This window comes from Littorina saxatilis, linkage group LG5 (genome assembly GCF_037325665.1).
Source record: "Littorina saxatilis isolate snail1 linkage group LG5, US_GU_Lsax_2.0, whole genome shotgun sequence".
NCBI lineage: Eukaryota > Metazoa > Mollusca > Gastropoda > Littorinimorpha > Littorinidae > Littorina > Littorina saxatilis.
The window spans coordinates 55,522,529-55,535,686 of NC_090249.1; the positions used below are offsets into that span (position 1 = coordinate 55,522,529).

The following is a 13,158-nucleotide window of genomic DNA, read 5'->3' on the forward strand; positions in this document are numbered from 1 at the left end:
TGGAGTTATTGGCATAAGACGGGCCGGGTAAAGGGTAGCGTGATGTTGACTGTGAAACTAACTCTACGCATATTTCAGGTCGCCCTGTTGTTAACCTGAAGGCTGAAACAATCAAGTTCTGGTGTCAACTTTAACCGGAAGATGACATTTCACTCACATCTACATCTACATCTACGTCTGCGCAGTCTTCTGCTTCACCTTTAACTCAGTGTCGTCCTACTACCGTCATTCTATCGTCTACGTCTACATCGTCGGGATTTCTATCTACTGCTGGACTCAGTTGGTTACTTGAGTATTACCCTTATTACCTAGCTCGATAAATAAGCCATTTACTCCAGCAGGTCATTAACTTAAACGTGTGTGTGTGTGCGTGTGTGTGCGTGTGTGTGATAAATATGTTTATAAGTGAACAATAATATTTCCTCTTATACTACAATTCGTGTTTGTGGAACTTTATTATGTAAGATTCTTATTGAGTCGGTGGTTGACTGGCTGCGCACGTGTGTGATGCATGTGTGTGTGTGACAAGCACTACTAAAGACAGTGAAATCTGAAGAACATTTTGTTTGCTGCTCAGGTTACTTTCAAGTTGCGCAGCCTGCATGATGCCAACTCAGGGCCACGCATAACAACACGTCATGCTTGACAGCTGTACTTGTTATGGCTACTTGAAGCTCCTGGTCATAATCTCTACTTTTGCATAAAAAGATTGCATTTGTTACCGTTAAAACCTAAACAAACTATCACCAAAGCTCAAAATAGAAACTAACCACCAGGTCTGCATCTGTGGCTGTGACAGTGTAAACCACTGTGCTGACTGCTGTGGATCTCTGAACTGGCTGTACGAAGGGAAGATTCTGGAAAATGGGATCAGCCTTGTCGCGAACAATGTTCACAGTCAGTCTTGCTGTGTCGGTCAGCTCGTTTACAGTTCTCTGGTCACGCACTTGCAGGTTGAGCTGAAGAATTGAGAAAAAAACACCAGTTATTTTGCTTCACAGATAAACTGAAATGAGAAGAAAGATTCAGAATTAATCCTGGATAAAATAATTTATCAAGACTGAGTCCTGGCTGACTGACTACAGGCGACGGAGACAAAACTGTCTCAGGTTCATTTAAAATGGAAACCCAATTTGCATAGAACGGATTTTCATAGTTTTTGATCACAATATGAATTCAAACATATCAATGTATTTTTTTTATATGCTTAGCTTACACATACACAGATTTAACAAAGAACAAAACATCAAACAAACACAAATTCACCAGGACATCCAACATATATAAAACATGAGCCCTAAAACAGACTCCAAGAGTTTACAAATCACTGACCAGATCCAAGTCCTGAATGGTACCAATCAAAGAGCGAGCCAGGCTGACGTAGCCAGTGAAAGGGTCAATGCTGTAGAGGTCCGCACCCACACTGGGCAAAATTCTGAACACTGGGGTGTCCTGCAAAAGAACAAATCGCTTAATATTAACAACGGCAACTCTTTTTTCAAGATACATGTACCATATTCAATACAGGCATGGGGTGTGAGTAGGGGTGGGGGAGAGGAAATACAATGGATCAATCAATCAATCAATCAATCATACACTCAACAGCATAGCAAAGCAAAAGAGCCTGCATCAGATAAACTATCTTTCCGGTTGTTGACGCTGTTACGTGCTGTGCATAATCCTTTATTGGCTCCATAGGACATTTAAATAGCACCACATCCACTGGGTCAAAATCAAGGAGCTACACCATGTCTGGAAAACTCTGAATGGCTCCAAAGCCAGGCAGGTATATATATACATATGTATGTATTTAAGTGGACACATCAGTAACCAGGTTAGATTTGTTCTTTTTCAATATTTCGGCAAACTGCCTTCTTCAGGATGTTATTAATGAAAGTATGGAATGACCTATGTATAAAAGTATGTATAAAATGCGCAATTCAACCAAAACTTTCAATTAGACAAAAACATACGTAGGCCTACCCCATCAGCATCTCTAGCTGAGATGCTAGTGAAGAAAGTAGTGCCTGGTACCAGTGACTCTGGGATAGTGACTACGTAGTTTGTACTGTTCAGCACAGGTGCGTTCAAGTTCCGTGTCATGGGAATTTGAACTTGAGCGGTATCGCGCCTGTCTGGGTAGGCCGAGTCGTACACAATAAGTGTCAGCTACAACAACAAAAATCAAGACATTAACTCTTAGTAATATATATTTTAACATAAAAACAAGCCGTGTGGACAGCCTACGAATGTAAGTTAAATAAAACCTGATCTAACAGAGGTATGTGTATATGTGTGTGTGTGTGTGTGTGTGTGTGTGTGTGTGTGTGTGTGTGTGTGTGTGTGTGTGTGTGCATGAATGTGTGCGTGCGTGCTTGTGTGTGTGTGTGTGTGTGTATGCAAGGTTATAAATGTATAATGGAATGTTAAAGGAAGCCGGATTAAATCATTTGCATAACTTAAATGATTCTCCTTTCAGAATGTGGGAGGCTGCTAGAGAGAGAGAGAGAATGAGAGAGAGAGACAGAGACAGAGATAGAGAGACAGAGAAAGAGAGAGCGAGAGAGAGAGAGAGAGAGAGAGAGAAAACCATTAAATTACATATTCTTACTCCGAATCACATGAAGCATTTGACACAGTCTAGATGCTAAGGTACTGAAAAAAGCTAACCGTCTAAGGGAAGCAACCCACTACCAAAAAGCTGGAATTAGCATATGGTAATGAGCCTCGACCCAGGGAGTTACCTCCCATATAGCTACTTCCCTCCTAACCCCACGTGTCAATATCATATCGACTTTCAGCAGTCTCTGGAGTAGGGTGCTTGAAATTTTCGCTCTGTGGCTACCTTGTGGGATTTGTTCACCTGCCGGCCACGTAACCGTCTATTCCCCAGTGGGCTCATAGTTAGTGAGCTCGTTCTAATTCTTTGTTGTTGTCACGTACGTGTTCTCTGTTGGTTGCTGTTTGCTGTCCTTTGGACTTTGTTTGTCAGTAACCTGTTGTGCGTGTCTCGCCATTGTGTGTACAGTTAGCGTTGCTGGCTTGTATTTTGTGGCGTGTTTACCGCGCTTGTGCATGACTTATTGTTGCAAGCTTGGTTAGTTTTCTTACTGTGTAGTTACTGCTTTGCTGTCCGTTGGACTTACGTTTCAGTAACTTTTTCGGTTTATTTCTTGCTTGTTACTTTGTTCGTTTTGGCCGGCATTGCAGACCAGGATAAACGTAAGTGTAAAGCATAGGGGAGACCGGGGCTAGTCCGCCTACTTTTATGCTTTTGGTAGCATAACTTGCGAGTTTGATGAACTAGAAGACTGATTTTTTATTTTACATCAAGACAAATGTGTAGCTGATATCAATGTGCAGACAGTTTTTATGTGCGCATGAACATTTGTTGTACATACTGCTTTAAGTAGACCTACCCTAACGTAGGCGAACTTGCCCCAAGTCGGGGTAAGTCCGCCTACAGGGTGGGGCAAGTCCGCCGCTCTCATCCCATAGTAGGTACAAGACTAGTAGTGGGCAAGCTTTATACACACACGCACGCACGCACACACAGTCAGTCAAACAAGCACCCGATCAGTGGGAAAGCTTTTTTAATTCCCTTCAATATTTAGGTTCAAAAATGCCAATGACAAAATACAAAAGAATGTCGAAAGAATGTAGCACAAATCGGCGTCAGTCATTTTTAGACATGAATCTGCAATCTTTACCATCGAGAATAGATGGAGTCACCATCAGAGTCACAGTTATGGCAGATGTAAACTGGACTGTTCCCCACACCTGCACATTCTTCATGGCGGACTTGCCCCATGACAAATAGGCGGACTTGCCCCCGCACGGGCAGGCAACTCTAGTGCCAGATAGCGAGCACAACATGGGAAGGAAGAAGCAAAACTTTCGTCAGAACTCGACCTTAATTAACGCACTTTCACTCGACACCAAGACTAAGTATTTGTTCTCAGAGGTAATGCATCAAAACCTAAGTCAACTGCTATGCATTCATGTTACAAAAATGAAGAAAAACACTTTTTGTGATCTGTACTCACGATATATGGGCGCGCAACCTCTGAACTTCTGCAGGATATGGCGGGAAGTAGGGACACCATTCTCACATGGTGTGAACGACTAAAAGGTGGCAAACGTAAGAATAAACAGACAAAGACGGATGTGCCCCGGGGGCGGACTAGCCCCGGTCTCCCCTATTTGAAGGGTAAGGCCAAGCCTCAGTCTTCTAGTTCTAAGCCTATAACTTTTGTTTCGGACGAAGCAGGCAACGTCACTTTGACGTTTCCTACTTCACCGCTGCTTTCTAGCACGCCTGCTCGTGCTATTCTTTCGCTTGTTTACTTTGTTTGTTTGTGGTCAGCATGGCAGACCAAGATAAACGTAAGCGTTAAGCAGATGTGAAGAGTAAGGTTTTACCTAAGTCTTCTATTTCTCAGCCGATAGCTGTTGTTTCGGTTTAAGCAAGCAACATCATTTTGTCGGTTCCAATTTTCACTTCTGCATTCTAGCACTCATGTTTGTGCTAGTTCAAGTTTCGTTTCTACGCCTTCTGCTTTGTCGGCGTCGGATTAGGGGACGTTTGTGTCCTCGTTTTGTTGCAGTCTCTTTTCCAGAGATACGTTCTTTGGTCCAGACGGAGTTGCAGCGCTGGTCATAGCGCTGCCTTTGCGGCTAAAAGGGGGGGGGATGTGCGTTCCCTCTCTTCTGTTGCGGTCACTTTTGTTTCCGCTTCACGGCTTCCTGCCTCGGCTGCTTCCGCCTCCGTCGGAGACGTACCAAGTAAGTCGGACTGGTCCTTCAGCTCTCGTGAAGCGCTCGGACATTCCCTTACGGGAAACAGTTCTTTGGCGCAGGGTCACTCCCTGCTTTCTACTGGCGACAGGTCTCCTATTACAGGGCAGGACATTGTCAGCCAGCAACGGCGATCGTTTACGGTTACTGCGCTTCCGGCTCCTGCCGGAAGCATAGGTCCTCCCTCGCTCGCTCGCAAAGCCAGCGGCGATGGGATGGACCGTGAACTGGCCTCCGGGCTTCACGGCTTCCGGCCGCAGTTCGTGCATTCTTTGTTTCCGCCCTCGGCGGTTGCTGGGTCTGCATTTCCGGCTTCTGCCGGACACGCCTTCTGCTGGCGACAGGTCTCCTATTACAGGGCAGGACACTGTCAGCTAGCATCGGCGACCGTTTACGGTACTGTGCTTCCGGCGCCCGCCGGGAGCATAGGTCCTCCCTCGCTCGCTCGCCCAGCCAGCAGTGATGGGATGGACAGTGAACTGGCCTCCGGGCTTCACGGCTTCAGGCCGCAGTTCGTGCATTCTTCGTTTCCGCCCTCGGCGGTTATGGGGTCGGCATTTCCGGCTTCTGCCGTACACGCCTTTATGCTGGCGACAGGTCTCCTATTACAGGGCAGGACTTTGTCAGCCAGCGGCGGCGACCGTTTACGGTACGGCGCTTCCGGCTCCTGCGGGAAGTATAGGTCCTCCCTCGCTCGCTCGCCCAGCCAGCAGTGACGGGATGGACCGTGAACTGGCCTCCGGGCTTCACGGCTTACGGCCGCAGTTAGTACACTCTTCGTTTCCGAGGACGGCCGTCTCTTCCCTCAGCTGAGGTTTTGACTTCCGTCCATCCACATCCGGCGGTGTCGGACGGGTTTCCGGCTTACCCTCTGCCTTCTAGGCAAGGTTCAAACCAGGACGATGTCTATGGGTACGGGTTTCCGGTTTCCGGTCATCCAGTGTACCATATTGCCAACGTGGTTGACGATTACGGTCGTTCCTCTTTGATGGACCACTCTGAAGTACAGTCAGTGGTCAGTGAAGAGCCTTGTACTGTGTTTTCGTCTCAGCTTAAGGTCATTCTTGACTCTGCCGCTGAGGTGACTTCGCGGTATTTTCCTGAGGGTGTAGCAGCTTTCGGTGACTTCCTTTTGGCGGCACCTTCTGCTATGTCGGACTTCCGGCCGGATAAGGAGAACATTGCCTTTTTTCGGTTCTTGCTAGGAAGTTTTTTCCTTCACTCGTCCTTTCCGATGTTCCATCAGTGGTCAGTGAAGACTCAAGAGTTTGGTTTCGGGTCTTCGTCTGAGCGTGAGGCCATCCTACATGCCTCAGCTGAGTCGACTTCCCGCTACTACCCTGAGGGCGCTTCGGCGGTTTTTCCTCCCTCAGGCGGCCTCAGTCTTTGCAGCCTTCGTTTCCGCGTTTGCGTTTTCGGTGGCTGCGTTTGTTCCGGTTCTTACCGGAATAAGAGGTCCTCCTACACACGTACGCTAAGGCGACGGTGACGGGACGGGCAGCTGATTGGCCCCCGGGCTTTAGGGCTTTTGGCCTCAATCCATACAGCCGTTGTTTCCGCTTTCTGTGGTTGCGGCGGCTGCGTTCCCGGTTTTGGCTGGATATGCTGTCTCTCTCTTTTGTTGGCTCTCCGCTTTGGACGCCAGAGAGGGAGAAACAGCGGTTGGCTTTATGCACTCTGTGCTTCAGCCTGGGTCGTTGACTTCGGTCGGTGTCCTTCACTAGCCCATTCTGATTTTCAGTCTGTGGTCAGTGAAGAGACACAATCGGGATTTCCCGTTCATGCTAAAGTTGTTACTTTAAGCTAGCAGCGGAGGTTTTTTTCCGGTTATTTGCCGGGCCTTCGGGCCTTATTCACTCGGCTTTTCCTTACTCTCTCATCAGTCAGAGTATAAGTCAGAGTGATTCTATGGTACACGGGTTTCCGGTTTTGGGTTATCCCGTGTATCGGTTTTTCGCCACTGGACTGTGACTTTGGTCCTTGTCTTTGCTTGCCACTCGGACTATAGGTCTGTGGCTAGCGAACAGACATTACTGGGGATTCCCGTCAATGCTCAGGTTGCCCTTGAAGCTGTGACGGAAGTTTCCCTTTAATTTCCGGAAGGTGCATCAGCCGCTGGGCATCCTATTTGGGTGCCTGTAAGGCGATGAAAACTTTCGTTTTCATGTGGCATACCACCTTGTACAGGCCTTGGTTTTTTAAATCACTTTCCTGTAGTGGTATTCTTTCCGTTCCTGTTCTTTTTTCTTGTCCCTCAAGGCAAGTTATGGAACAGTCCCAGCCTTAGCTAGCGTGGGCTACACGGCTCTTCTGACACTTGTCCTTTGCTTCCCCGTGGCCGCCTTTACTGGTGACTCGGATTTTGATTTCCTCTACTGGTTTCAGTTATGAGAGACTCTTGGTCCGTTTCAGGACTCATCCTTCTCTCTTAAGAGGAGATGGGACGTCAGTGTTCGATCTTGCATCTTTAGGAGACTTTCATCAGATTTTTGGTCTAGGATCGATTAGATTGATCTATTCACACTCTGTGTAGATCAATATGATGATGTCGTCTTCATTCTTTGTTCAGCCTTTTTTTTTAGGGTGAATTTGGATCAGATGCTATTTTCCTCCCTTCCCCTCGCTCACGTTCTTGGGTGTCGGAGGGATTTGGTCTCGCTCTTTAGTGAGGTTCACACAGCGAGTTAGGTCCACCAGCCCGAGCTCTCTCTCTGAGTTCTCTTTTGGTTGGGTTTCGGGCCGGCCTTCGAGTATTCTGGCTCCTGGTCAGTCAATGTGGCAGTTGTTTCAGCCTTAGTCTGCTGTTTCTGTCTCACTCCCGGCTAGCCGGAGAGTTTGCTCTCTTACTGACGTCATGGTGACGTCAAGGTTTTGAGAAACAACGACTGACTTCTGCGGCCTTTGTTTGTCTTTCGCTGAGTCTGACTGTTTTTCTCTAGCGATCCGACTTGTTCTGATGTTTCGTCCAAACTTAACCCTTACCCAAATGCAGTATACTTATTTTGTACTGCAGGAGGTACAATTTTGGTACGTTTGCAGCACATTTAAGGTACGTACTGAAAATGTACCAAATTGGAACCGTGCTGAAACTATGCTGAAAAGATACCAAAAATATACCTCCAAGTACTGAAAACGTACTTCCCTATTAAAAGTATCAACATGTACTGAAAATATACTGAATATGTGCTGTTAACATGCACACCATGAAAGTTTTAGGGCATATGCTATCATTTATAAATAAGAAAAACTGAGAAAAGTCAAAACAATTTGCAGTGGCAATCTTCAGCTTTTAATATCAGAAAAATAACAATGCATTCACATGAATCCATGTGTATATATATCTATATATGCACACACACAATGCAAATTTAAAACAAATAGTGTTCAACTTTACAGAAAAATATGTATTAACTTTTACACCTGCATGCAAGCATACCACAACCATACTGCAAATGTACCATAAATATACTGCAACTGTACTGATTAATCGCTGCTTTGGAGACATACCTCACAGATACTGAAAGCATACTAATAATATACTGCCCTAGAAGTTAAAGAATATACCATAAGTATACTGATTATGAACTGCTGCAGAAGTACACTAAAAGTATACTAATAATATACTTCTCTAGAGGTTTAAGAAAAATTGCCACAGAAAAAAGAATGTACTTTAAGTATACTGATTATGTACTGCTGCAGAGGTATACCAAAAATGTACTGAAAGTATACCAATAATATACTTCCCCAGAGGTTTAAGAAAAATTGCCACAGAAAAAAGAATGTACCATTAGTATACTGATTATGTACTGCTGCAGAGGTATACCAAAAATGTACTGAAAGTATACCAATAATATACTTCCCCAGAGGTTTATAAAAATAGCCACAGAAAAAAGGGGGTGGGGGAGGAGAGGGGGTGGGGAGAGAGGGGTGGGGAGAGAGGGGGTGGGGGGGAGAGGGGGAGGGGGTGCAGGGAGGGGAGGGGTAAGGGGGTGGGGGGGAGAGAGGGGGTGGGGGAAGGGGGAAGAGGGGGTGGGGGAAGAGAGTGGGGGGAGGGAGTGGGGAGGAGAGAGGGGGTGGGGGGAGGGGAGAGGTAGGGGAAAGGGGGTGGGGGGGAGGGGAAAGGGGGTGGGGGGGGGGGGGGGGGGGACGGGGGGAGAGGGGATAGAAAGGAAAAAAATATATACACAGAAATATGCCCAGTACACAAAAAAATAACCCTCATCAAAATGTCCATACCATAGAACATGGGTGGAGATCACATAAAGACACCACAGACAAAATATGACTAGAACTCTCATACCAATAATAGGAGAGAAACAATTTGATGTACATACAACAGAACGTGACTAGATAAATGCATGACTAGAAATCACAAACCAATTTTAGGAGAGAAACAATTTGATGTACATACAACAGAACGTGACTAGATAAAAATATACCACAGAGAAAAAAAATAAAAAAATTGGCATATTAGAATCAAACAGATCTAAAAGAAAATAAAGTCTGTACATACATCTGAACAAACATAGGTCCTGGCACATGGCACAAAAATATATAACAGTTACTTCGATTTCTGATATTTACAAATAGCTGCTGACAGCTTGCTCCGCAGCACCGTCCTGACCCTCGCGGACGAGCTGCCCTCATTGTTTGCCAAGGTGTAAGCTGAAATGATATATTCAGCAGGTTCAGACAAAATTATAATTAAAATTACAGCCTGCAAGAAAAATATTAATATCCATCCAAACCTCTGTACCTTGAAGTCTTTTCTTTAACTTTACCAGCAGAATACCACTTGTGCAATCAATTAATATGAATACATCTTCGTCTACTTCAGATACAAGAGCAATAGGAATTGTAATTCAATCAAGTTGGTGTTTTAATGAAACGTGATTGGTCAGAATGCCCCAACTCATTAAAAATTACTGGTAATCAATTGTCCGAGACCATACCTTTTGCAATGTGATGTCAAATACGTTGTCGGATTAAATTGCAATAACATTGACATGCTTCCATTTGAAACTTCTCGGTCTTCTTAGTGGATTGATGCTCTCCCAAAGCTTAATTGAAGCCCTCCATCAATGTATAACTCAATTATATTTAATATAAAGAAGAGCAGTACTGAAAAAAAACATACAAACAATGGCATCAACAATGCGCTTGTCCAGGCCCTGTTTCCCATTGGTCCCGGACAAATTGCCTGCTTCAACCAGCTGGTTGGTGGTGTAAAATACACTGATCAGGTATCGGGGCATGGCGTCCCCAGACTTCCCCTTCGCCTCGATCAAATTGGAAGGGTAGCAAAAGACGCCAGAACCAGGGTCCAGCTCAACCATCTGCACAGGCAATATGAAAGTTTTAGGGTATAAATTTACAAAATATAAGGCTTTAATTAATTATATGCTTCTGACCTATTGCATTGTCATTATGTACCTTTATCTTAAAGATGCTCCAATAATGATCAGGTAACTAGTATCAATTATCAAATCAATAAAACTATGTCATCAAGTAATAGAGAAAGGACAGGACAACTGTAAACTTACATGATGTGCAGCGGCTGTAGCAGGTGAATGGCACCCTGGCTTCTGGCGTCCAGATGGTGGGGAGTGATTTTCAACATCTGAAAATAAAATAATGTGAAATACCGTGAAAATAGAGCCTGTGAGGAGCATTTTGGAACGTTCACCCAATTTTATAGTAGCAATTGGTCTTTAAGTGTAGCATTAGCATAATCATCAATTTGAATCGCACACCCCCGCATGTATATGCCATCAAAAATGTTGGTAAGATTCTGAGAGCTCTATGACGTTACAGCCGTCTAAACATAGTTCATTATTACCCATACACGCAAAGTCCGTCGAATTCTTTGGCAAAAATCTTTGAAAACTAGTTCGCATCGGCGTGGAACCTGTACCATTATCTTCACCACCCTTACGCTTCCTCCGTTTTATTCTGCCTCCCATTTCCACTTCAAACACGGTGCAAGCTGCATTATTAAATCTGCGTACAACTTTACAAGAGCATTGCATATTCTAATCAAATTCCCGATTGGCCTATAGAGTCACCAGATATGCGAATGCTTGCAACAAAATTCACAAATGGCTGAGCAAGTCACGTGGACAACATCGAGTCATAACGGAGTGGTACCCAGCCATCAGTACTTGGCTGGTTACGTTATGTTCATTATTGATTGACGAGGGATAAGTTAATATTTTGCATGCTTGTCATTTTTTGTTTGAGCATAGCAGCTTTTGGCTTGGCGTAGCAATGACTGCAAAATCGGAGCAATCTACATCAAAAATTGTAGCAGTTGGCAGGTATGCAGCTAACATACCTTGTGTAGCATAGCTGGCCACCAGCTCCCCCTCCAGCTCGCGCTGTCTTGCCTCCAGGCTAGTGACCTTGGCCTGCAGGTCCTTGACCTGCACCCTCAGTGCATCTACATTCGCCTTGCAGGCTTCAGTGCAGGGTGCTGTGGTTAGAACTGAAAAAAAGAATACCAATTATGAACATAAATAAAAATTTTACTAAAGCATTAAGCACCAAAACCAAAACTGTCGGCACTTAAAAATGTAAAAGGTGAGCGGACACATCATAATTTTGTTAGGGAATAATATGTTACCTGATCTCGGCGCCTTAACCGCGACTGTTGCACGCGGTGTTGGTGCACCATCAAGGTCATATGAAGGCTAAAACAAAAAAATCCCATAGCAACACGTGAGAACATTCAAGGCGTTTGAGAAAAAAAAGACACTAGCTGCTATTAGGATCTGTTCTATATGTCACATGCACGGAAAGGATCATGCTTCAAGCAAAAAATGAAGCAATGAACTAACTGGCAACGCTCGCTGCACATTGAGGAATCTTTGTCGTGGTGGTTGGTGGTGGTGGTGGTGACTCTGGCGACGCTGACTCTGGCGACGCCGACTGCATAGCTAATATAAATAAAACAAATATAGATTTGCTTATTTGCCAGTCAATTATTGCTATCGCTGCACAACTCACACATAGCATCATCAAATGGACCTGGAAAGCAGAAAGCTTCAGGATCACTTGGTGTTTAAAAGCAAAGTCAAAAAAATACACATGTATGATTTTTTTCAGTTCTAAAAACCAAATCGAACAGTATCATTTGACAGAGCTTAACATATATATACCTGCCCTGTGTCAATTGAAAAATACATTTACTCACACCTAGTTTGACATTATGCCCAAATGACTTTCAGACCTCTTAGTCAAAGGTAAGCTCAGACAAACTATTTTAGGTGCAAAAACCCTGAAGACTAAACGTCCTTTTGATTTCAGTTACTTTTTTGATTCAATCACCTGAGCTTTTGGGGAACTTCAGGCCAACTGCATGGCGTGTTGGAGAGGTGTCCAGCAATCCTGACACCCTGTCGATGTCCAGTTCCTCCAAATCAATGGGACATGGCGATGAAGGCTAGAACAGGAAAAATAATGGTGGTGTCTTTTAACCATTGAGGTGCCCAGAAAGAGAGGGTATTTTAATAGCCATGAAAAGGGTGGTCCCCTCTAGTACAGGAAAAAATATCAATTGTAACCTGGCAACCATCCTGGGCTGCCATAGCAATTAAAATATGCCCAAATAAAATTTTCACAGGCACTACAAAAAAAGTACTGAGCACAGGAAGTAGCCAAAGCCTTTGATAGAGAATACCCCCCCCCCCCAAAAAAAAAAATATATCATCAAACACCATCATAACATATATAAACTTACAGTTGATGTACTGGTGTATACATCCATTGACCTCAGCATTTCTTGGTGACGCACCAGCTGTTTCTGTTTTTCCTCATTCAAAACAACAACAGCAGGTTTTTTCTTCACTGCAAAAGTAAATATAAATAAATATTTAAAATGGAACAAATCTTCTGATGCCTTGTTGTAAAGGAAGTTTTTACTCCGGCCTGCAAAGCACACAAATAACGTAAGCTAATAGTTTAACAAAACATCCTTAGCTAAGCTTATTGGTGACCTGCATGTACATTAAATACTAAAGAGAAATAAACAAAAGAAGGTTATTGACCCTGCATACATTACAACCAGACCGCATCCAGTCATGTCTTAATGTGCAGACACTGCACACCCCTAACATTCTAAAATACATGAAAATATAAGTAGATGAGACAGTGACAAAAGGTCAGGTGTCATGTCTACTGTCCCGAATGACACACGATTGCTGACATTTCACCATTGCCAAAAAAATAAACAAATAAGAAATAGGTAGAAAATGAATGTGAAAACTGACTTTGATTGTTGATCTGTATTTTCTATACCACTAACAAATAATCTACTTACACATAGCTGTTTGGCAAATGTATGTTGCATGGGACACACTGACA

The 13,158-nt window shown here is 44.2% G+C and overlaps 1 protein-coding gene and 1 long non-coding RNA gene across 2 annotated transcripts in view; both read right to left on the bottom strand.

The window, feature by feature from the left end:
* LOC138967811 (protocadherin Fat 4-like) overlaps positions 1-13,158 on the bottom strand; it is a 147,248-nt gene that overhangs the window by 23,277 nt on the left and 110,813 nt on the right. The window contains exons 51-53 of the mRNA XM_070340468.1: positions 1,984-2,169; positions 1,333-1,452; positions 771-959 (exon numbers count right to left, since the gene is read on the bottom strand). Coding sequence (XP_070196569.1) covers positions 771-959; positions 1,333-1,452; positions 1,984-2,169 — 495 coding nt within the window. The remainder of the gene's footprint in view (positions 1-770; positions 960-1,332; positions 1,453-1,983; positions 2,170-13,158) is intronic.
* On the bottom strand, positions 9,996-12,253 carry LOC138965900 (uncharacterized). The gene is made up of 5 exons (XR_011455556.1): positions 12,124-12,253; positions 11,420-11,486; positions 11,132-11,281; positions 10,341-10,417; positions 9,996-10,133 (listed from the first exon to the last, which is right to left on the bottom strand). It is a non-coding gene; the product is annotated as an uncharacterized lncRNA (long non-coding RNA).